Below are 24114 nucleotides of genomic sequence, written 5' to 3' on the forward strand. Positions count from 1 at the left end.
AGTCGGGCTCTAGTCCCCCTGAAGCCTCATGTCCCATCTTCTGTTACTGACCTGCTGGTAGTTCTCCTCTTCAGGCTGGAAGCTGTTGTCTATGGGCTGAAACCTCAGGTTGATGTGAGGAAAATTGTGAAGCCAGTAAGTCCACCAGGGCGCAATGTAATCCACCCGAGCCGAAGACATCCCTGCCCCAAGAAAAAAGTTAGGCTGCAGCCTAAATTAGCCTCCCTGTACTAAAGCGGCTGTTTGGTCCGCTGCCGGAGATCTTAATCCCGTCTCATATCAAACAAAGACAATGATAAAAGCATGCTCGTCTGTGGAAACACTCTCTCAGCCACACATGAGCGCAAAACGTCCCAGAAGTCCTGCAGAGACAGCGGTGCGGCTGCAAAGTGAAATCCCGACAGAGAATTTCTCATGAAAAGGAGAAATAATCACACTGCGCCCATGCCTCCTCTCCGCGTCTGTCTGTGTGGACCCACAGCTCCTCTCCGACCGACCGACAGCTGCTCCGAGCCCACGCAGCACCGACAGTCACCGGCGGGAGCGCGCGCAGGACAGGAGGCGGTGCGGGAGCGCGCAGAGACGCCCCATAAACTCTGAGGAGTTGAGATTTATGTCCACCCGACAGACTGTCTGAGGTAAGTCTGTTAATAAAATACACCCGATCAATTTGTAGTAATGTGATTTTAATCCCATCATAATGTTTCATTGTTAAAGTGTTGTTTCAACAGTGGTACTTCCGCACTGCCACCTAGTGGTCACCTGAGGGAGTTTCAAACAACTTGAACCTACAGCAGTCCTGATGGGGGGACGACAGGGGGACAAGGTAATTATAGTTAAAGAAAACTTAACTAAAAACTCAAATTGATAGGATTTTGACAATAAAAATCTCTTCATTTTTAGGTTTGAAGATGATTAAAGTCTTTATAGTAAATAAATGATCAAACAGGGATCACTATAAATTGCAGCCAACCAATATGGCCCACCTTATTTCCTTTTTTCTTCCAATTTCCAAAAGTGTGATAAATGTTAAAACACAGCTGGGGACCCTCTGCAACCCACTCAAGGACACCTCTTGATCCATGGACCCCAATTTGATGTGTTGTGTTTATATTGTACGTATCTATTCTGGACTGGAAAAAAAGAAGAAACTAAAAAGTAACACTAATGAAACAAGCAAACCCACCGTGGAAATTTAACTGGATTCACAAACACAAGCAAGTTTCAACTTCATCAACTGTAAAAACAGAGGAGCCTCCATACAGCTGTTGTTTTTATCTGGCCATCCTCAGTAGCTAGAAGTGAAACCACAGAGTACTGACTATCTGCTGGATTTGATCCCAGTAAACAACCAGTGATGTTTAACACACCAGTTCACCCATTTTGTCCTTGTTTCATTCTGGATTTCAGAGACAGGATTGTGTACATTTATTTGTTTTAACACCATGTTTGTGATGTTTCACAGTAACACAGAAGAAATTGTCTATGCGTATGGCACTGTACCTGTTTAACAATGTAACAGGAATCATCTGCTGTTGAATCTGACAGTGGAGGACGTCACCATCTTAACATACAAAAGCTGGAACTTCCTGAAAAATGGGTAAATATTTTAATTTCAAGTTATTTACTTGCCGATTTTCTTTTGCTCTTTTATGTATATTTATACATGTGGGTACATGACTGTTTAAATGAATATATATAGATACAGGCCTACACCATTTAGTATATACTTTTAGATATTTGATTATCAGAATGAGCAAGGAGTGCAACACCAAGGTGATTAGAAAATAGTCTGCCCAGCTGCAGAAAATCAGAAAGTCATTCAGTGTTCCTACAGTTAAAATTCAAGCACTTTAAAGGTACAGAAAACAGAAATTACTTGACTTTTGAAGCCAAAAATGTCACATCTCAAATATTGTAAATGCAAATGCAAGAAATAGAGGTTAGAGAATACCATTATACCCATGGCAGTCAGTATTACATTTTACCAGATGCTTCCCAGTTTCCAGAGTGAGGTATCAAAGGGACTTGATTTAATGAAAGACTTAAAAATGTTCAAGTAGTATATTCAAAATCAAGCATTTCCTGACCTTAACCAAACTAAAAAATATAACATTTTAAACTCTTTCAAGACCAGAAACCTGGACATATGCACATTTATTGCACATCATACTGGGAAGTTTCATGTGTTTTGAACAGTGGGCAGTGCTCTTAAAGCTTTTCAGTCTGACTGTAGCTCAAATCTGACATCTTGTGGAAAGATGTCAAAACACCACTTATGACACTGCAAGCTCACTACACACTGTTCACACCCAGGTTGTGGACTGATACTTCATGAAGGAATTCAGTTTCTTATCTGCCGCACACACAGTGAACAAAACCACAGACTATAATAGTTTTCCAATTTTTATTACAATTATCTGTACATCACGGCATTTACTTGAGCTCCTTCACAGCCAGACCTGCAAAGAGAAAAGATGACAGGTTAGAAAATATTCACTGGCATAAATAACACCAGCTAAAAATGGGGCACTGACACTTTTTTTAACCTCCTGTGAATATACATGTTAATTTTGTTTGCAGGAATGTGTCCTGAACTCTCACTGACAGTTGAAAATTACTTGTTAAAGACAGAATTGCACCACCAAGAGTAAACATCTGCCTTAAACGAATCTTACAAACCCCAACACACTGGCTTCAATCATGCAGTTACCCTTGAATTAGTTGCCAACATTTAATTCGATCCAAATCTGACAAAGGCTACTACTAAGACTTTCGCTTTCTTGTAAAATGATTTGTCAAACTTGTTATTAACTATTTAAAGGCAACGGAAAGCACTCAATTCCACACATAATACAACCGAATCAGTGCAGTCAAAGTCAACTAATTATATTTGCAGAACTTGGCGGATCCCCAATGAAAACAGATGCAACCGAATGTTTTATTTATGTATGACTTTTTTCCCCTGTAATAAAGCTACATTATTAATATGCACAATCTCCAAGTAACATCTGTGTTCAAACTAGAGAAAAGAGTAGTTCTGATGTTGTTTTAACCAAAATGATTTTACTACTCACTGTTAAACTCTGATAATGTAGAACAACCATCACAAGAATACAATAGTTAAAACAGGAAAACATCTGTCACGAGCTATTTAAAATGAAAATTGTTTCAAAATTCAGCCAGCCCCCACATGCACCAAAGTTCAGTGAACTTTAAATGCAAAAATCCATTTAGTAGACAAACAGCAGTAATATTCAATCAGAAGATACGATACAGAGGCTCGACTTTGACTCACTGCAGATGCTGCTGCAAACTGCAGCAATTAACACCGAACTTCCATCAGTATACATTATCGTATATTAGATCCACGAGTCTGTTTTTTTAAAACTTCAACCCATGCTCTGTCCAGGCTGTTATAGAAGTCCCTTTAAGCAGACAATCCATTTTTCAATATATCATATCCTGTTGCTTCTAAAGTCAAAGCATCCCATTTTAAAATAGTTAATACAATATAACCTGCTAATGACTTTCTGCACACAAGATTTAAATTTGCAGTTCATCCACGAGTCTCCTGTTCTTCAGAGACTGAAACCATTGACCATTTAATCTTTTAAATGCTTGTTTTGATCCGATATACATAACTTTTCCCAAAAACGGACAAACCGCCATTTACTTACAATAACATTTTATAGACAACTCTGATGCAAATATTTGTCATACTGGCAATCTTGTGATTATTCTGGGTGAATCATATTCAAACTCTCCCTTAAAATCAGTCTTCATACGCAATCTTCCCAACTATTTTAAGTCGCTAAAACATTTTTTTCTGTATGGAAAAACAAACATTTCTGCCTGTTAACCTGCCTGTTTGTTTTGCTTTCATCTATCCTTTTCAGACTTTCTGCAGGACTCCTCTATCGTTTCCTTTTTATGTTCTGATTGCTGCAGTATCACTTCCAACATTGATGTTTGATTTTTGTTTTTATCTTTAGTAATTTTCATGCCCGTCTTGTATATTCTAAGTCAAGTCTATTTTCATAAATTAAGTCTGTAGTCCTGCTGCTGCTGCTTTTGAAAGAGTGAATACTGCTCCTCTTTGGCAGTGCCCTTTGTTTGGCACATGCTGCAATGGTAGAACACCATTCTCCTCACATAGTCATTTTTGCAGCATTATTTGTTACTACAGCTTGAAATGCAGGTCATTTTCAGTTTCAAGACTTTGTTCTAATATTATGAACTACACTGACAACGTCTGCAACTGTTCTTCAAGTTGCAGTTAATTTTCCATAAGGACCAAATAACATTTACACCCTGTGGACTGATGTAAAACATTTCATTACAACCATCCAAGTTTTTATTGTCAACAACTTCAGTTTGTATATTCGTTTCTAGCCAAGATGCACTGCTTTTGTTCCTAAGACCCAATAAACACACTGAAACAATTTTCTACATTGTAAACCATCTGCAGTGTGTTTTTATGAATGCTCTGCAACCTGCCTTGTTTACATCAGTTTGAGTTATTTTATTGTTGGTGCATATCTTCCTAGTACACTGCATTACTATCACTACAGCCATCCTCTGCAGTCTGCAGAAATATATCACGCCATCCCTGGGCTCGTGCATCCTTGTGGGTGTGCTGGGAGAACAACATGAACTAAGCGACTCACTCAGAAACATGCTCTAAGCTACTGGTAATCCAAAACGCTGCAGGGTGCCTTTAATTAGACTCAGGAAAGGCGCAAACTTCTTACAAACGGAACACTAAGGCTGTTCAAAGTGAAGTATACATCATTCAGATGCCAAAAAACACCCTACTATGTCACAACTGGGATTTTCTTGTTTGAACCAAGTCTGGAGAATGCAGACTTGGTTCAAACTGTGTCTCTCAGTCTTTTGTTGGTTTCGTGAGTTGACCTCTTGTTAGTACTGACCTGGGGGCAGGGACTGCTTGAGCTTCTCAGCCTTTTCCTTGTCTGTGATGACCAGGGTGTACAGGTACCTGCTGCAGCGCACCTTGAACTTGACATTGTCCTTGTTCTTCTTGATCTTTACGGCTATAGGAAGACAAACAATCCTGTTCAGATTCATCAGCAGAAACATCTACATGGATTTAAAGCCACAATCTGAAACTTTGGTGACACTGACAAACGCATGGCCCTTTGTGCAATTTTCAAACAGACTCCATAACAGTTTCTGAATAATCCACAGCAGGCGATTTGACATCAAATAGGAGGGTAAATCCAAGTCTTACTAATGATATTAAGGTTCTGTTCAATTCAGATGAAACCAGCCAGGGTGCCACTATTGTGACTGTTGACTCCTTGGAAAGAATCTGTATCATTGGCACCTATGTTTACCTTAATATTTGATATCAATATGGCAACCCTGAGAAACATTTTCTGGAAGTTTTCTGAATGCACCTACGAAGTTTGGATTGAGATATTGGGAGAGTGGGTTTCCTTGAAAGAAACACTTACAGACCAAGAAACTGTTAATGCATTATTCAACCATTGTTGGAACCTTGATTTGTATGCATGCCTGTAGACACATTTTCCCATTTCACATAATGACTCTAGATTACACTAGCAATGACCTGGAATAGAACTTATTAAGACATAGGTTACTTTTTTTTTCCTTAAGTAAAAAACATCTTTAGAAGTTAGACTCATAATGAAGAGCTGTCAGGGTTGTTCACTTGAACAAAGTAGGGCTGCAACTAACAATTATTTTCATTGTAGAATAATCCTCCCAGTAATTTACTACTTGTGACAAACAGCTCATCACAATTTCCCAGAGCAAAAAAAGTTGTCTTCAAATTGCTTCTTTTGTCCAACCAAGAGTTAAAAACCCTACCACTCATCATTTAGTAACAAATGATAAGGAAAAGTCGCAAATCCTCATTTGAAATGAAACAGCAAATGTCAAACTTAAGACTCATGGTGATTAAAGTACCAAGGATATTCTCTCAAATAACAAATTACATTTTACAAGGAAGCTTCTTTCAAAGACAGAACCATGAAATGAAGCGTTTCCAGAGTTAATGAACAAGCTCACATGTAATTAACTTTCTTGCAGTGACAATGAGAACATCCACATTCTCCCCTAAACGTCCACCTTGTCTTTGCTTATGCTTATATTCAAACTGTCACTTTCATGTACATTAGTGCATGCAGGTGAGACGTTTAACTTACACTTGGCATCCTTCCTCCTGGCTGTAAGCAGGAAATCTTTGATTTCTTCAATCTTGCGAGGCTATGATTAGAGAACAAGAGAGCAAACAGTTATTCAAACCATTTTAACTCACACTGAGAATGAAAAGCAAACAAGTTAAAAATGTTAGGGGACCGGTGGAACTGATATTTCTGTGAGAAATCGAAACTCAGCACTAGGTCCATCATTATTCTTGCAAGACTGTGAATGCATCACGAGCACATCAGCCTGAGATGTTTGGACGTCTTGCTGACGGCAAAAGCACGTCGCCGGTCAAGGTTGTCATTTATGTTAGCACTCACAGTTTATACAGCCTCTACAGGCTTGTAACTGTTGGTTTCAAAGGCGTTAACCCTGGCACATAATTTTGAACCACATCACTCTGTACCGTTGAATATTTCTTGTAATACAAGTGTTAGCCGGGTGGCCCATGCTAGCGGCGTTATGCTAATGCTAATTAGCAATGCTAGCAACTTCATATCCGTACCTGTCGACTGAATTAACACCACGAACACACATAAAACGTTATGATGTGTTCACATATACGGGACACAACATTAATAGATACCCAGACTTCGCTATTTTCGTATTTATATGAGAAAAAGTGCTTACCATGCTGCCGTGTTAGCGGACTGAGCGCTGCAGGAAGAGCAGAGAAAGATGGAGTCAGTTCATCGGTTATAAAAACGTGAATAAAAAAGTAAGAAAAGAAATTATAGTCCTGTAATCTAGGTACCAAACGGTATAATCATACTTTGTCAGAAACAAGGACGTAATTATTAACGTTATAGAGGATGGATGATGATAGAAATTGTGAATTTGTTTATGTGTAAGGGTGACACTCACTCAGTCTGCCAGAGAGGGGATGAAAAGGGGCGGGACTTCCGGTTTTGAAGACTTTTATACTGCGCTACGGGAAGTACAGAGGGACAATAGTGGTATGAAAAAAGCGTATTAGCTGTCGTAGAGTTTAACGTAAAGTGATATCAACTTTGTTACGTTATGAGAGTCCTCAAATAAGCGTCAAATATTGCAATTCTGAACATTTCTCTATAAATTTAAAGGGGCTTTATTGGTATTGGAAACAGATTTTTTGCTAAAGAAAGCAACTGTGAGATAAAAACAAAAGAAAAAAGTTCATAAGCAGAAGAATTTTGACTTTGCTAACGAGATAAATAACATAAAATAGTTATAAAAAGAGAAGAAAATTAGACTTGCACTAAAAAAATACTATTACAATGAGAACTTATTATTACTTATTATTATTCAAATTTACATCTCTATATTCCTATGTTTTAGTCTCCATACTGCTACGTTGGTGTGAATTTTCCACACTCTTTTTCTTGTTAAGGGGAAACAGTGCACAGCTCTCGCAGAGAACAGCAGAAAAAACATGAGGAAGCTGACTGCATTTTTGTGTGTTGCTCCATAATCAAATATTGTCTGAGAGAAGCTGTCAGATGAAATGTTGGCTTTCTTAGCCCAGACAGGCCTAGGCAGTCTAATTTAATCCACCACATGAAGAAAATCATCAACTCTGAAATAAGTTTTCAGCAATATAAAGGAGCTTGTAAATACTCTGTTGCATTCAAAATAGTACTGATATTACCATAAAAATATATGTAAAGTACCAAAAGTAAATTGCAGGTTCGCCCATTTCAGAACAATAATTTTATTATAATTATTGATGCATTTATGTGTTTATGACATAAATGTAGCAGGTGGCACAGATGGATCTAACTTACTATATATACTGTTAGGTAGTTTAATCTATAATAATACTTTATAATTTGATAGTTACTACAAAGTGACTAGTTTTAAAGATATAAAATATATGTACTGCAGTAAAACAGCATTAATTTGCCACCACAATGTAGTGGAGTAAAAGTATAAAATAACAAAAAACCCTACTCAAGTTAAGTACAAGTACCACAAAATTGTACTTAAGTAAAGTAATTGAGTAAATATACTTATAGTCTGTTATCATTCTGATGGTTTGCATCCTGTTAGCTTCATCTGCCTTTGTATTCTACACAGTTAATCTCTGCTGAGTGCTCATCAATGATTTGTTGCTTCCTGCATATCACAGTCAAACTTATTCAGTTGGTATTAAAGGGATAGTTCACCCAAAAAATGAAAAGGAGACTTGGATTATACCAGCCAAGCAGTATGGAGGCATTTAATGTTTTTTTTTTTTTTCCAGTTGTTTTGTATATTTGAAAACTGGCCACCATTCACTTCCATTGTTTGGGAGATTCTGCTACATCATTCTCTTGTGAAACTCCAGCAGTGTTTTGCAGACTAACAAAATAAACCCAACCTTCCACTGGCAAAAGAGTTGATAATGACTGAATTTTCATTTTTGGGTGAAATCCCTTTAACTGCACACACATAATGGCTACATATAAGCCCTATTCTTGAACATCGCACGGGACATAATGCTCTGAGAATAGTCATGCCCGTAAACCACGACTAATCTGTATGAAGGCCTTTACTCACCGGATGACGCTTTTCTCACCCACCAGTTCATTACATTGTTTTTCACAGAGCTTGTTCAGTGAAGTAGCACTCAGGCCACAGGCTGTGTTTTGCTCCCATCCCTCGGTGAATAGTGATCATATAACCTCACATGCCCTCTCTCTTACTGTATGACAGACCATAGTCTCTCGCAGAGCGTGCGGTGATGGGTGCACTTGTGCGTCCATCCATCCCTTGTCCTGCACGTCAAGTTAAATCAGATGGAGTTTATTCTCAGAGGATTTTAAAAATTGTACAACATGTCTGTACTGCATAAGAACAAAGACAGTCATGGGTAATAGCCATGATTTTAGAAATCCTGAGGACATTAATCAAACCACTAAAAAAACAAAAGTAAGTTTTAAGTCTTTAAACTCAAGTCCCAAGTCAAGACTGACTCTTCGCCAAATGTATTGCCATTTTAACAACAGAGTTTTTGTGCAACTTCAAATGTCAGACAAAGTTGAAAGGTGTTTTTTGGTGTAATTTTTTTCCAGCAGGAGTTCAGTTGTGTAACGTTAGTTCTTCATGGTTCCCTCCTGCAACTTGATAGGATGCTGCTGAATTGGCTCAAGCACAAGTGATGTCACGAGTCACTGATGTTAAAGCCCAAGTGTTTTTCATCATCAAATTTGTGACTCAAGCCTCACTTGAGTCCACATATTCATCCATCCATCTGTTCTATTCTGTTCTCATCTTTCTGATCTGTTTTCCTCTTCTCTTTTTCTCTTCTAAACTAAAGGTGGATACAGAGAGGCTCCAAACCCAGAGGCCCAATTTGTTTCCTGCAAGACTGCTGCATTGTGTGTTTTAGCTATATATATATTCTGGCAGCTATTCCTTTAGTTCCAGACTAACTGTAAATTATAGTTGCTCAAAAACACTAAAAGATTTGCTCGAGACACCTCTGAGACTACACACACCCACTGACTTATGGGTTCAATTATCTTTCACAGTCAAGACAGATAAATCCAAGGGGTGCCAGAATTATACGCCTTTAAGTATATAAATGGTTCACGCTGAAGAAATTCTCATCTATTATCCCAGCAACTTGACAAAAATAATCTGATATATTTCCACAACTGCAGAGAGAAAGTTAATGGGCCAATCGTACTACAGTAAGTTGTGGATTTCTGCAAAGTGGGTGTTACTCCCTTTTTACTTTTGGCTCTGTAATTTATTGTGCGTACACTTTGTTGTGGAGGAAACGCAATATACTCACTTCACTACTGAATACATAATTAAATACTATGGATGTTCATTAATGAGCTCCATCATCTGAAGACTGTTTCAGTATTCAAGTTTCAAATGCAACGGATGATCTTTGTCAATAATTTACACCGGGAGCGCCACGCGAGCCGAGTTTGAGTGACACCTCAGTCAATTTCCATGGAGATCCTCTTTGACATGGCATTAATTCATAAAGACAGGAAACACCAGATCAGTCGTTTTTAATTAACCTCCTATCTACCTGTCTGCCCGTGTCCACAGGCCATCTACCCCCGGACAGTCAATCAGTGCTCAGAGTATTGGACATGCTTCACTCAGGATTTTAAATTTTCAGCAGATTTGTGTCAATCAAGGCAAAAGATGGAGTTCGGTTTGTTTCGATAATGGTTCATGATTTCAGAGGAGGACTCCGGACTCCTCCGCAACAAAAAACGCCACACTGCAGAATGTATGTTTTTATTCTGTCACCCCTTGCCGTTTTGTGTACTTGTTTAGCCTTTCCTCACCATAACGGGAGCTAAAATGAACAGTTTATCTCAACATGGCTTTGTGCCCCTCGCTGCCAAGAAGATTACACTCTATTTTTCCAACTGACATCAGGCACACCGCACTTTGGCACAGCTGAGCGAACGTGAGGGGAAGTCGTAGCTTCAGTGAAAGAACGCTGGATCTTTGCTCCATGCTTAAAGATCATAAAAGATGCCCCTGATCGCTGCTCACAGAGTGTGATTGGGTGGAACTGCTGCGTTTCATTGTTAAAGGATTTTATGAATATAATGGATGGATGATATGGGGGAGTTATTTTGTTGACAGTGGTTTTATCTTTCTTACTGCTTGGGAACAGAATGGAATCAGCTTTATTGGCCAAGTAAGCGCAAACATACAAGGCGTTTTTAATGCTCTCAATGTAATTGCACAGTAATAGACACACAGCTAAGCTAAGTCAGGATCCCTCTCAAGGACCCCTGTTGGTCCCTGGACCCCAGGTTGAAAACCACAGCTCTGGGGTGCCCTTCTATTGGAAAAAAAACATGAAGGCAGGGGCTCTCAGCCTTTTGTAGCTAAAGGCCAATTTTTGATATTAAAAAAACCTCTGAGGACCACCTTCTGTAAACTGATGCATTTTGTGTCACTGCATCTGAGGGAACGTTAGCCAGCTGACAAGCTTGCCTCTACATTTAAATCTAGCCGGTCACTAAAAGTATGTATTTTAATCAGCCATTTTTGGGGGGGATATAAAATAAATAGTTTTGTTAATTACTGAAAACCTTTTTTACATTCTAATCTAATCATCTGGTAGTACCGCTGCCTCTGTGGCCCACAGGATGGTGCTCTGTGGCCCACCAGAAAGCCACATCCCAGGGGTTGAGAATGGCTGCTCTGAGGTGCTTTTCCAGTGGAGAAAATGTGAGGACATGTTCTCTAAGGCAGTCTTTCTATTTTATTTGCCTGCCTTAGAGCAGTGTTTCCCAAACTTTCTTCCTGGGGACTTTTTAAAAAGCTCAAACCATTGTGACGCAAGTTTGTGCATAAATGACCATCTCTGACCATTTTTACTGGCATTTCTGCATCACCCTATGTCATCTTGATGCATTATTGTAAACATAAATACGTTAAAAATTTAGAAATGAGACATGAATTCATAGGGCCATCTTTTCAATTTCTCTTCTCAGGAAAACAACATAGGACATTTTAGCCTACCTTACAAATGAGACAAAATAAGCGCATTTAGATGGAATTTGCCTCAGTAAATAAATACATACATTTTAAAAGGGTCCCGACCCAGTCTTTGGCAATGACTGGACTAAGGTGCTCTTCCAGTGGACAAAATGTGATACAGTACTCTTTAGAGTGGCCCATTGTCCAAGACAACATGATAAAATGTCCTCTAGAATAGCCCAATGTTGAAGACAACAAGATAAAGCGTCCTTTAAGGTGCCCCTCCAATGGACAAAATGTGATTAAGTGCCCTCTAGGGTGACTCAGTGTCCAAGACAACATGATATAGTGTCTGGATCTTTACATCTGGACATTAAAAGGATTGAATGCAGGTATTGTTTGTTTGTTTCGATACTACTTGGTACTGGTCTACTTCAATCGATACCTCAAGGCACTGAGTACTGATACCCAGCCCTACAACACAGTGAAAACAGCACATTTATCTCCAACAACAACCAGCTAATTAATCACCTGAAGTTTTTTTGTCAATGGCAGCAGCATTAAGTTACACTGATTAGGTGCTAGCTGCAGGTGTGCTAATGATAGCTGCAGCTGCTGCGTGGGTCTTAGCTTTATGAAAAACATTGCACTCTTGTCTTTTGTTGTTATTTAGAGGCATTGCCCTGGACAGCTTTGCATTTTAACATCACAAACATTGCAGCGCGTGTTGTTTGTGTCAAGTTTTGCAAAGTTTAACCACACTTGCGACTGCTTTCAGCTCGTTATTGCCCTGGCTGGGACGTTAACAAGCTGCAGGGATAATGCCACTCTCTGTTTTTCTGTGTGTTCTTACTGTCTCACTCAAACGCAGTCCCAGGTAGAGGGTGACACGGGAGCGGATTTTTCACTCCTGTCCCATCCAACTCCCACAAAAATACTCCTGTCCTGTCCGAATCCCATGAAGGAGTAAAAAGACAATTCCTGTCCCATCCTGATCCTGGTAGAATGATTCCTGTCCCATCGCATTCTTGCCAATTGACATTCTACACTCAACATTACGCACATTTTCATCTATAAAAAACTGACCCGTTCCCGCTCCTGCCCATGCCTGCTGACTTTTTTCCCGTCTCATCCCCAAATCCCTAAAAAAAAAAATCCCCCCAAAATGTCAGCCTCTACTTCCAGGTACCAATATCTGGCAGAGACTGATTTTGGCACAGACTGATAGTATCAGTGTAATTCAGTTGGTACCCTTAAAAATAGCAGAATCGATACCCAACCCTGCTATACTTGTGAGGTTGTGTAAAATACACTGTCAGTAATCACAGATACAGATCATTTGACAATTACCTTTGTTTTTTTTTACAGCAGCTACAACAAGTCTGGAGAAAGTCATCAGTTTAAAGTCATATTTTTAATTGAATAACCAGATGGTTTCCAGGGACAGTCGCTGTTTTTAGTAGCATTGACCTCGGTTGGAGCTGTCCCCATTTTTTAAATTTTTTTTTACATGAATTAAAAATAGTCAATAGCATTATGCTCGTGCCAAATCCACTGAATGGCCGTTTTGTCTTGTCTGAAATTCAATTGTTCTCTCTGCCTCTCAGTGTCTGTTAGTGTGTCATTCTGGTTGCTTGTCTTTCATGGCTTGTTGGTTCAGAAATTTTTATACATTGTAGTGAACAACTGTAGTAACTGTAATATAGGTGCTAAATAGAACCATAAACGGTTCTTCAGCTTGTCCCTTTGAGTGAACCCTTTTGGGCTCTTGGTAGAACCTTTTATAAAGGTTTTTACTTTGAACCCTTTCAGAGAGTTCTACCCAGAACTCAACATAAAGGGTTAAAGCTAAAACTGTCTGTGAAAGAGGTTCTGCAGAAAACCCATCTAGGGTGTAATGGTTTCTCTCACTCCACCACAGGAGAACCCTTTTTGGTTCCTGGTAGCACCTTTCATAAAGATTCCCCTAAACAAAACCCCTATGAGAGGCTCTAAAGTAGATCCCTACTATGGTGCAATGGTTCCGCTCAGAACCCTTGCCGTGGGTTCCAGCCAGAATCTTTCCACCTTCTAAGGGTGCCTACAAGAACCCTTACCGAGAACCCTTTCATGATACAGTACGAAGAACCCTTGATAAATGAGTTCTTCAAGGATTCTGACAATTGCTGAAAACCTCTTTCTTCCAAAAAAGGGTTCTTTGGATGAAAAGCGTTCTTAATGGAACCCACAAACATTCTGAGAAAGAACCCTTGACTAACTCTTCAGAAGCACATGGTTCTAGGTAGAACCTCAGAGTGTATTATAACAGTTATAACAGTTATGGTTAATATTTATTTAGCACATAATAATATTGGGTGTTTTAGTGATATAGTAACCACCAAACCAGAAATGTCCAAGATTTTCATTCCAGAAATCTGGTAATTTTAATTTTTAAGCAATTCTCATAAAATCAGGAAATGTCATGAAGCATTGAGCTGATAAAATAATGATTTGTGGGGTTTTCTGAGTTGCTACACAGGAGACAAGACAGAGCATTAAGTCTTATAGGAGTGTATTGAGTACATTTTCCTCTATAAGTCTAAGTGAGTTTGTGCTTTTCCCGTATTTCCCCAGTTTGTATTACATCATGTACCATCATATTTGTTATATTCCATGAATGCCCGTATCTGTGAGAGGTGGATGTATTACAGTAAAAGTGCATGGCGAGGATGAGCTCAGCCTCATAGATTACAACAAATGACCATGATCGGTTTAACTAAAGCTCCTCTGCTCCGGGATGATCTTTATTCCATTTGCTTACACAGCAACAAACATGATCCTCTCTCCTCTGTGCCCAGCCTTTTTCTAAATAATATCATTTCTGACAATTGCAGTTCTGCTTTCCTGGCAGCAGAGGGCAGTGAGCAATCGCTCATGTGGGGTTGAACTGTGTCTCGTCCTCGCGGTGACAATGGGAGACGCTGTGTATCAAGGAATGGACTCTACTAGTCACCAGTTCTCTTGTAAAGGGAGTGATTACAGGACTGAATGTTGTTTTCTGTCTGCTCCTTTTTCCAAGCATTAAAACCAACATATTTGATTGTATACAACATCATATATTAACCAGTAGACGCATATCATCAGGCTTATGCCCCAAAATCTTCAATAAATATTGAATTTCTCACCAAAATACCCCAGAACTCTACTTATCAATGCATCTTAGCCTTTTCCTGCTTTAACATATACTTGTATCTCATGAATCTTTGGAGACATGAATTTCTCTCAGCCTTTTTTATAATTTGTACTTACAAATTGCTCTCTCCTCTCCAAAAAAAAAAAAAGATAGATTCAGTGAGCCTGCCTAGGGCAAGTGTTAATTTATTTACACAGCAGTGTTCATTTGTGAATTCATTCTGCACTGAAAACTCATTTAAAGTCCTTTTTTTTTGGACACACCTGATATTAAAATAGTACCCCCGAAACTGTAATCCCTCCTCTTTGTGTAAAGGTAGTAATTGGAATAAAAATGTGTACCCTCAGGCTGAGGGATGATCGTACTTTGTAACTATGCGCTGGCTTATTAAAAAGGCATAGAGGGGTTACAGGGGGGAAAAAAAAGTGATCTTAGCCGCAGAGATCCTTTTTAACTGTAACAGACACGTAAAGCGTGGATGATGGAATTTCTGGAGCTCCACCACAGACATTGTAGGTAATGATACACATCATTTCTGCCTGCAAGCCTGTACGGGTGACAGCAGAAGAAGCACCTGAGAGCTAATGAGTAATGCAGCGGCAGGTTCTGTTATTAATCACGATTTGATCTATGGATGAGAAGCAACAAAAGATTACCTGAAATAGTTTATTGAACCGTCGTTATTGGATTTACTTCGGTCGTGAAGTCGGTGGAAGGTTTTAAATGCATGTCGAGCATGAATGCGCTGCGAAATAGAGCAGAGGTGGTGGGGTGTGTGTGTGTGTATATATATATATATATATATAATAATAGTAATAATATTTTTTTTTTATTAAAGGATTAACTGTATCCAAAAAGTTGTTATTCACTGCAGGAAAGCACCTCCAGTGATAATATGGGATGAAATACAAAGGCTTAAAAGTTTATGTAGGAATTAAAATTAATGCCTGTGTCATTGAAGTTATGTTCAAGTGCGCCCGTCATTAGAAATGCAAGAAGGGAGTGCTTCAAAATCCGCTCTACAGCACTGGCTTCCCTAATCTCCCTGATTATTGATCAGATTGATTTGTCAAGTATTGATCCCCTTTCCGGCGGCCTTATCAGAGGCAAACTTTAAGTACATCTGCAGATGAGGGGAGATTATTAGTGAGTCTGAAGGTTTACCCTGACAGAATCTCAATGCGAGCGTACTCGGAGTTGTCAAAGAAGCAACAGATTGTTGAGAAAGTTTACAGCGAAGTTTGTGTCTGTGTGAGGAGTCAGTGTGGCTCTTGTCACGACTCGCAGGCCTGCTCAGTCAGAAAAACATGACATAAATGAGAAAAGGAGAGGTGGAGGAAGAAGATCTTGCTGCACCAGTCACAGAATTGGTCATCAAGTATGTTTATTTTGCAGAACTGAATGCTGCATTAAGAGTTTGTGCAGAAAAAGTCAAAGTCACAGTTATAGTTTGCATGAAGTCAAAATGTTCATGAGTTTTTGTCACGTTTGCACTGAGCTTTGTGTCACCAATATGGCAATATGTGGCCTAACAATGACAAAAAAATCTGTTTTTAGATATTCACAGTAGGACTGGGGGATATGGCTTAAAGATAATATCTTAGTATCTTCAGGCTATTCCATGATGTACGATATACATCTCAATATAAACATTTTCACTAAATAACATCTGAAAATTCTCAAATACTGCAAACATATGATCTCATAGAATATGATGCATCGTTGTAGATTTAAAGTAGTTAAAATGAGCTCAACCATAAACATTTACAGCATAATGAATAATGAATAATGAATACTGACATACTTTGTTACTTTGGTTTACGATGTAGAACTTTTACATATAGTGGAGTATTTTCCACCTGGATTTTTACTATTTTTGCTTCAGTAATGGACTTGAATTACACACCACCCCTTCCCCTTTAACCGAAGGTGGGCTTGTGGGTAACCTGTGTGACAGAGGTGGGAGGGGTTTGTTTTGAAAGTGTGTTAGGTAGTTAGCCACTATTCCAGGTACATTTCAGAGCTGGAAGCTGTGGGTAGAGTAGCAAACAGTATCAGATGATAAATTACGTTTTCACATGTGATTTTTTTCCCCCCGTCACAGTTAGAAAAAAAAAACACACTTGGAGCCGCTAACTAGCTAAACAGGTTCTGGGACCAGCTCTGTTGTGAAAAGTCCAGGAAGACATTGTAGTAACGTTACACACACAGTGGCTTGTTATTTCTTTTCTGTAACAGCAAACACAACAAACAACCTTTCAGTAACTTTTATACTGAGATCTGAGCCGATCTACACACTTTATAGCTGACTGAAGTAAAGTAACCGTCTGTTAGCAGGGAACACTGAGTACTTGAATATAACGGTATGGCCATTTGCTATATCACACATTAATTCATGCTCAAATATAAGGAATATAATTAATATATCACCCAGCCTGTGCTAATTCACAGGTATTTTTAATGGTATTTCAGAGGTTGTCTTTTACAGGAAAAAAAAACCTGTTGTTGACTCATCCAGGACTCGGGTGCGTACACTCAATTTGCATCAAATGAAGAGGAGGATACATCTATTAATTGGAGTGGACTGGGGACGGGCCTCATTGTACAGAAGCCCAACTTTATAAGTGCATTCACAGATTTGGGTGAGACTGGATCATATTTTATGGGAAAAAATATTTTCTGGCTTCCCCTCTGATGTCCTGCGGCTGCTCAGCTTCCTTATGGATAGCTTTTCCAGCCTGCTTGTTGCTTAAGTAGCTAACTGTTAGCTGTTAGCTGCCATTAGCTTGTAATAGAACCTGGCTCAACAGCCTCACAGTGAATACCCCTGGTTGCTTGGATGAACACAGCCTTCAAGACTGGCAAGGAATACAGTACCAAGGCCTTTATGGAGTTTCCTGATGGAAAGATAGCTTTATTTGTTGCTAAAGTAACATTAGCTTGGTTAGCCCTGACTCATGGTGTGCAGTTCACAGTTGGAAACGTCAACTGGAACGCCTCAGGAAGTCGCATTCCCGGCTCAAAAAGTCAATGGAACCTCACCAATCCTGACATAAACCAGTATGACTGCTTCATAACACCTAAGTATGTGTAATCAATAAGCACTCCGCTAGCTGTTTCACGGTTGCTTTAAAATTAATCATATAAAATACTGCTGACCTCCCTGAAAATCTGAGAGCTGCAGTAAATGTTTTGCCGGAGAAAAATGAATCTTTCTTATAATTGATGGACACCCTGTTGTAGAAGAATTCATAGATGTTGTCACTTATTCCATCCAGTCCATGCAGCCATCTATCGCACTTGTTACCCCTCAGGCCAGTTCCACTTTTCTCTTCACGCAGTGCCTCAGGGCCGACCAACTGCACTTCTCCATGAATTATGCCGAGGGACTTTGTGGCGGTGAATGAATGTTACATTGAAAGTGGACAGATAACTTAAGAGCTGAATTGAAAGATTTTTTTTTTGAGTGGAAGGAAGGTCAAAAAGACAAGGAGAAAAGACTTGGTTTAAAGCTACAGAAGGCAATATTTTATTATAGTCTTGACCATTGCATTTCAGTAACATTGAAGCGGTCCTTTGTCTGTCATACTGCCCCTTTGAATTTAGTTTTTCTTAATGGATCTTGTCTGAGTCTGAGATCAGGGTTAGCTAGCTCGTACTAGTCACAGGAACTCTGTACAACAAAGGGTTGTCCATCCATCTTCTATGTATCTTGGTGTGTTTCTTATCTTTGAGCCGAGCAGAAAAGATGGTTGGTTGCTTGTCAGTTACAAGCCTTGATGTTCTGCTTCAAGCCCAACAAAGTGTGCATATTTTGTGTGTCATTCAGTAGAAGGGGTTTAGCAGAGTGACGCAAGGCAGCACAGAGAAAGAGGCTTTGTATCGCTAGATAGAGTTCGTGTGAGTTGTCAAGTTTTGCAGATAATGGCTGTAGAGATGTCTGTCTTCTCTTAATGTAATGGAACTAAATGGCACTCAAACAATGTTTTCTTGTCCATCTGCATTACACACAAAGAAAAGTGTGTATCTACTCATTGATTAATGGCATTCTGAGCTGGCTAGCGCAGTGATACTGTTGGCAGAAGTAGTCTGATAAGAAGAAAAAGGTTCCACATGAAGCTGCTCACAACAAGATCTGTGGATTATCGAGTAACCCGGCCATGATCTTTGGAAAAATACATTACTGTTGAGTTTTTCAAATGTACCTTTTTTATTTTTGGAACTTTGGGAACCATGACCCAAGTGCCATTAAGCTCCACTATATTTGAAATAAGGCCATCTCTACAGCCGATATCTCTGAAACTCTGCAACTCACATCAAAACAATCCAGACACATAAATAGCACAGCCACTGTAGAAAACTTTAGACTGTGTATGTGTTGCTCCCAGGGTGCATTTTGCTGTCTGTAACATGCTTTTTCATAGTACCACAGGGGGCGCCAAAGTTCATAATTCTGCACATATTGTCGTGGCTTTAATGTGTTAATATTGTGCATCAGTATGCAGATAATGTGATCATATAATTAAAGTGGATGGGACTCATTTACTGAGGCCAACACATATGTGAACTAGAGCTGCAACAATCAATTAATTGACTACTAAATTCATCGCCAACTATTTTGATAATCTATTAACTGGTTTGAGTACCTTTCTGTTAAGAAATGACAGCCAAAGTTCTCAGATTTTAGCTTCTCTGATGCAAGTATTTTCTAGTTTCTTAGTTCGCTATGACAATCAACTGAATATCTTTGTGTTGTAGGTTAAGGATAGAGTTAGGTCTGACTTTCACCTTGTTCTGATATTTTATGAACCAACCAACAGAATAATCAAGGTATTAACTGACAATGAAAATAATTGGTGATTGCATACTTAAAGGTTCATGGCCATGGAGTCACAAGTTAATGTAATTAAACAAGACAGAGAAACATAGTTCCACTTCTCGGCTCTTGCGTAGGTGAGTTGGGTATAAACAGTATTTCAGAGAAAACAAGGCCGTCAGCAGCTGGAGGCTCTTTCCTTCTGGACTTTGAGAAGTAAATGTTGTCTCGTTATGAAGAGTGAAGAGAGAAAATAGAGCAAAAGTAAAAAGTTTTACATGTAGAGAATGAATGAAAAGACCAGAAGAATAACAAGAGGACTGAGTCAAACTTTTATCTCAGACTCCTCTTCTTATTATGAATTTTCAAGCATCGTTCAGCGTCTTTGCAGGCTTGGAGTTTATTGAATTGCTTTTTGATATTTTTACCCTCACTTCAATTTTTATACTTTTGAATCTTTTAAGTGGTATTTATACAGATAGATGAATACTCTTCTGTGCACATGGCAAACCCTACCAGTCAAAGTATACTCACAGTTTGAACAGACAAGTGCTGCATTTCAGGAATGAACAGATCCAGTGACTGCTCATTGTTTCTTCGGGTCTTGTCAGCTTGAAGCGGGTGCAGAAGCCAGGGCCGCAGGATTTTAGGTCTGCAAGGATTTTACAACATTCTGAAGCATCCCAGTAGTGTTCGTTATGCATTCAAATCTTTTCTAATGTTTTAGCATCAAAATGCTATTTTTCTGAGCACTTCTAAAAAACTTTTCCCCACTTGACCTGACATAGGTTCCTGCATGATGCTGCTGCCACATATTAACCCCCTTGGTTGAAGGGGCAACGTGTAAAATATGGCCACTTGTGTCACTGACACCGTATCATCTTTGAATTATTTGAACCGACACTTCTGCCTTTGATTTTGATTAATGAAATTGAAAGCTCATTTTCCATATAATATTGACATTATGACACTCCTAATATGAATCTGTGCAATGTGTAATGTATTTTGAGAGAACAGTGGAAAACCTCTGATGGTGCTCACATCTGGCTGAGTCAGATTGATACGGGCGGATGATTACTACAACTGAATTGTTTTGTTTTTCTGTATTTCTCATGCAGAATACCATCCACTTGACATCTGTATATTTATAACGTGGATAGAAAGTAATTAAACAAACAGCTTCAGTATTTGTCTCTCACAAAGGACTCAACTAACGCAAGATAAAACACAAATTTGGCTGATTTTGAAATGATTGTTTTTTCACTTCGGTATTGCAAATCTACAATATCTTCCAGGTTTTGCCCTCAATTACCTGACAAGTGTCCTAACACTCATTACTGAAGTTCATACAAACAATAAACTCATCTAAAAGGTGTGATGATATGTTTGTTCACAACATGATACAACTAAGTACGCTAGTTTTAGCAATTCATCACTTAATTTAACATTTCTAAGCAATATATATTACTCATTTTTGAGAGCTATATGAAAAATATATGAAATATGTATAGTTTATGAAATGTTTTGGCTTGCTTTAATTTAAACACACTTGTCCCAGACAATATAGGTGTAAAACTGTCCCACTATTTTTGTTTTTGTTTTTTAATGTTCAGTCCAATATTCCCATCAACTCCATCAGAGTTGTACAAAAACATGATTTAATAAGGTATAAAAAAGTTTAATTACACCCCAAGGACTCCGGTCTCACTTCCTAGTTTTTAAAAAGGCGGGAATACTGCTCAAACACTGGTAAGCTTTCTATTTTTTGATAAATTCATTAAATTATTTTTGCGATTAGATGCATCTCAACCATAACAAGCCAACAACAACTCCACAGCCCTTCTAAATCAAAGTAATGTCACATTTTGCCAACTCTGTAAGACGTCAACGCTGTCAGATATTTAATCTGATGGAGATGACTTTTAATAAAAACTGTAATCACTTTTAGGTTGTCCCTTTAAAAGGTCTAATAGCCAAAATAATTATCTTTTAAAGACAGATTTACAGAGTTTGTCACACTACAGAAATGTGTTATTAACCACCGAACCACATTTGAATGATTAAAAAAAATACCTAAATATATAGCATTTTGTCTCAAAATCAGTTTTGGCCTAATTCTCAATTATGGATGATAAATTAAAAAAAATAAATAAATTCACTTAAAAAAAAAAAAGACAAAACGGACCTTTGTGTCCTCAATTGTATCTTCAGGCAGAAGCACAGAGACGGGATGTGAACTTTTAACCACTGTAGTGCTTCTCATGGACATGCTAATTATTCCACATTAGAGTGAGGGCTGTGTAGGCTTGTAGTTTCCTGGCAACACCATGAACTTCACTGTATCTGGAGCTCATCTAACACTTTGTTCAGCCAGTGTTGTTCTGACTCAGGTCTGACTGTACAGCAGAGTTTACCTCGTGAACAGGGAGTCCTCTCCTACTGTCCTCTGGACCATGTCTGAGACCTGCCCACCTGCCTTTCGGTGTCTGTACAACCATCAATTTTCCCTTGCTCCCCTCCAGCCAGCACACACACACACACACACACACACACACACACACACACACACCTGCCAGCCTGCAGTGCCAGCATGTCTATCGTCCCACATGCCCTCAGTCAGATTGCCCTTGCCTGCACCACTCTGCGCCCACAGTGTCAGTCTTGGCTGACAGCAGGCCTGCATTAGCCAGCTAACATTTCCTGGCTTCTGTTTGCTCAGCACGGGCAGAGCTGTCGGCTGTGCGCTGTGCCGACACTCACCTCTTAGCGTCGGGGCAGCTTACAAATTCAGCCATTAGGGTGACTAATTTCGTTGCTTTGTGAGCCAGTGTTTCTGCCAGAGATTGTACCTGGTCACACACGTGTGAAGTAAAGCTTGTAGGCGTGCATTAAAGGGTTATGGCGTAGCCTCAGAGCCAGGGCACTTCATCCCTGTAGATGCGCCAGAGGTGATGTGCACCTCACCAAAAATATAACCACATGTCAGAGTCATGGCGGCTATGGAGGTAACATGTGGGATCGCCAAGAACTGTGATTGGCTGCTTGTGCTCTCTCTAACAAGTTACTGATGATGCTAGAGGTTGCAGATTGTTGAACATTAAGGAGTTTAAAGGCAGACAATGCAGCTTTTTCATTAAAAAAAATAATGCATAGACTCATATATACATAAGGGACTCCCTAAAAACTTGATATTTTGCACGGGGGGCGGTGCTTTATGTCCTACAGTGCTGCGTGTCTGATGTGTGTTCTTGTCAGCTTGCTTTGGGTCCCCTCATCACAACCTAAAAAGTTGTTTATTAAGCTAATCTTTGCCTTAACCCAAAGATTATAACTATAAGAGACGTCACGCCTAACTGTAGCTTCAAATGTTCCACGAAGATACAAAAACAGGATCACTAACATCAAGTAAACATCTCATATTATATGTATGTATTATTCAGTCTAGTTTGTCTAATATTCCAAGCTTTAGAAACAAATTTAGTATAATATAGTTTGCCACTCCGTCCAACTTTTTTTGGAGTCTCGTAGCATGGGTTGAGATGGTCAGGGAGCTTGCAGTGACCATCCTAAAATATGAAAAAGCTTTTTGTCCTACTGATTGCTAATATGTGGTAATTCAGTAAGTGGTCATGGAAGTGTATTCAGTTTTCACGTATGCATTCACCTCATAAATCATGACATATCCCTACCTGGAAAAAACATAAGCTGCTTTTAAAGTGTAACTTTATCCCCAAGTCTGAGGTTAACTTCATCAAATGGATAATTGGATAATGGATAATGCTAAAAATTGGGCAGTGGGGCTGAGGAGGGGAGCAGGGAAATCACTTTAGGGGTCCTGGCAGGAGGCAGCTTAGCACAGAAGTAAACAGTTAGCAGTCAAAGCTAACTAATCAAGGGCAGCTGCTGACTCTCTGTCTGTGGAGAAACACTGGAAAAGCAGAGAGGTGCTGGAAACAGTGTGTTGCAGCGAGCTGAGCTCAGAGAACATAGAAACTCTCTGTTGTGGGTGTGTCTGCTGGGTAGCAGCCCTGCTGTTTCTCATCATCAAAGGAACTAATTCAGTCTGATGGTGCTTCTTCAGCTGTCAAAAGTGCCAAAACTGAAGTAGCACTGATGCTCAGGTGAGAATTTTTTAAGATCCGCACCCACTCAACCCATCACGAGAGCCGGTCAGCCTGTTCGACCTGCAAAAAATTATTTAATCAATGACCTATAGTAGCACAGTTGTCAGGTTCGTGCCACGTAGGGCTCTCAAAGGGGCTGATCTTGCTATCCCTATTTTGTTGTGCTTTGAGCACCAAACACTGGACGCACGGCTCCAGCCAACGTGTGTGTGTTTATACGACTGGGGGAGACAGACAGAGAGGGTGGAAGGAGGGTAAAAGGTGGACTATTGCACACAAAATACCTGGAAGTCATTAACTTATTCTGACCGCTGCTTTGTCACTTGAACCGCCCATCTGACCCGTGGTGTTTTCAAGAAAGTTGACCCGAACGCTCCCACAGG

At 39.4% G+C, this 24114-nt stretch overlaps 2 protein-coding genes across 3 annotated transcripts in view; both read right to left on the reverse strand.

Moving 5' to 3' along the window:
* ttyh2 (tweety family member 2) overlaps positions 1 to 535 on the reverse strand; it is a 94962-nt gene extending 94427 nt beyond the window's left edge. The window contains exon 1 of one of the 2 annotated variants that reach the window (XM_084740672.1): positions 52 to 535. In XM_084740672.1, the coding sequence (XP_084596798.1) occupies positions 52 to 180 (129 nt within the window). In that variant the 5' untranslated portion in view covers positions 181 to 535. The remainder of the gene's footprint in view (positions 1 to 51) is intronic. The other variant, XM_084740673.1, reaches the window with a different exon arrangement.
* A 1858-nt stretch (positions 536 to 2393) lies between these two features.
* Positions 2394 to 7132, reverse strand: rpl38 (ribosomal protein L38). The gene is made up of 5 exons (XM_084740795.1): positions 7060 to 7132; positions 6826 to 6852; positions 6195 to 6255; positions 4935 to 5057; positions 2394 to 2462 (listed from the first exon to the last, which is right to left on the reverse strand). The coding sequence occupies exons 2-5, from the start codon at positions 6826 to 6828 to the stop codon at positions 2437 to 2439; spliced, it is 213 nt and encodes a 70-aa protein (XP_084596921.1). The 5' UTR covers positions 6829 to 6852; positions 7060 to 7132; the 3' UTR covers positions 2394 to 2436.
* Positions 7133 to 24114: the final 16982 nt, after the last annotated feature.

Source organism: Lutjanus erythropterus, chromosome 17, assembly GCF_056507025.1.
Source record: "Lutjanus erythropterus isolate fLutEry1 chromosome 17, fLutEry1.hap2, whole genome shotgun sequence".
In the NCBI taxonomy this organism is placed as follows: Eukaryota; Metazoa; Chordata; class Actinopteri; order Lutjaniformes; family Lutjanidae; genus Lutjanus; species Lutjanus erythropterus.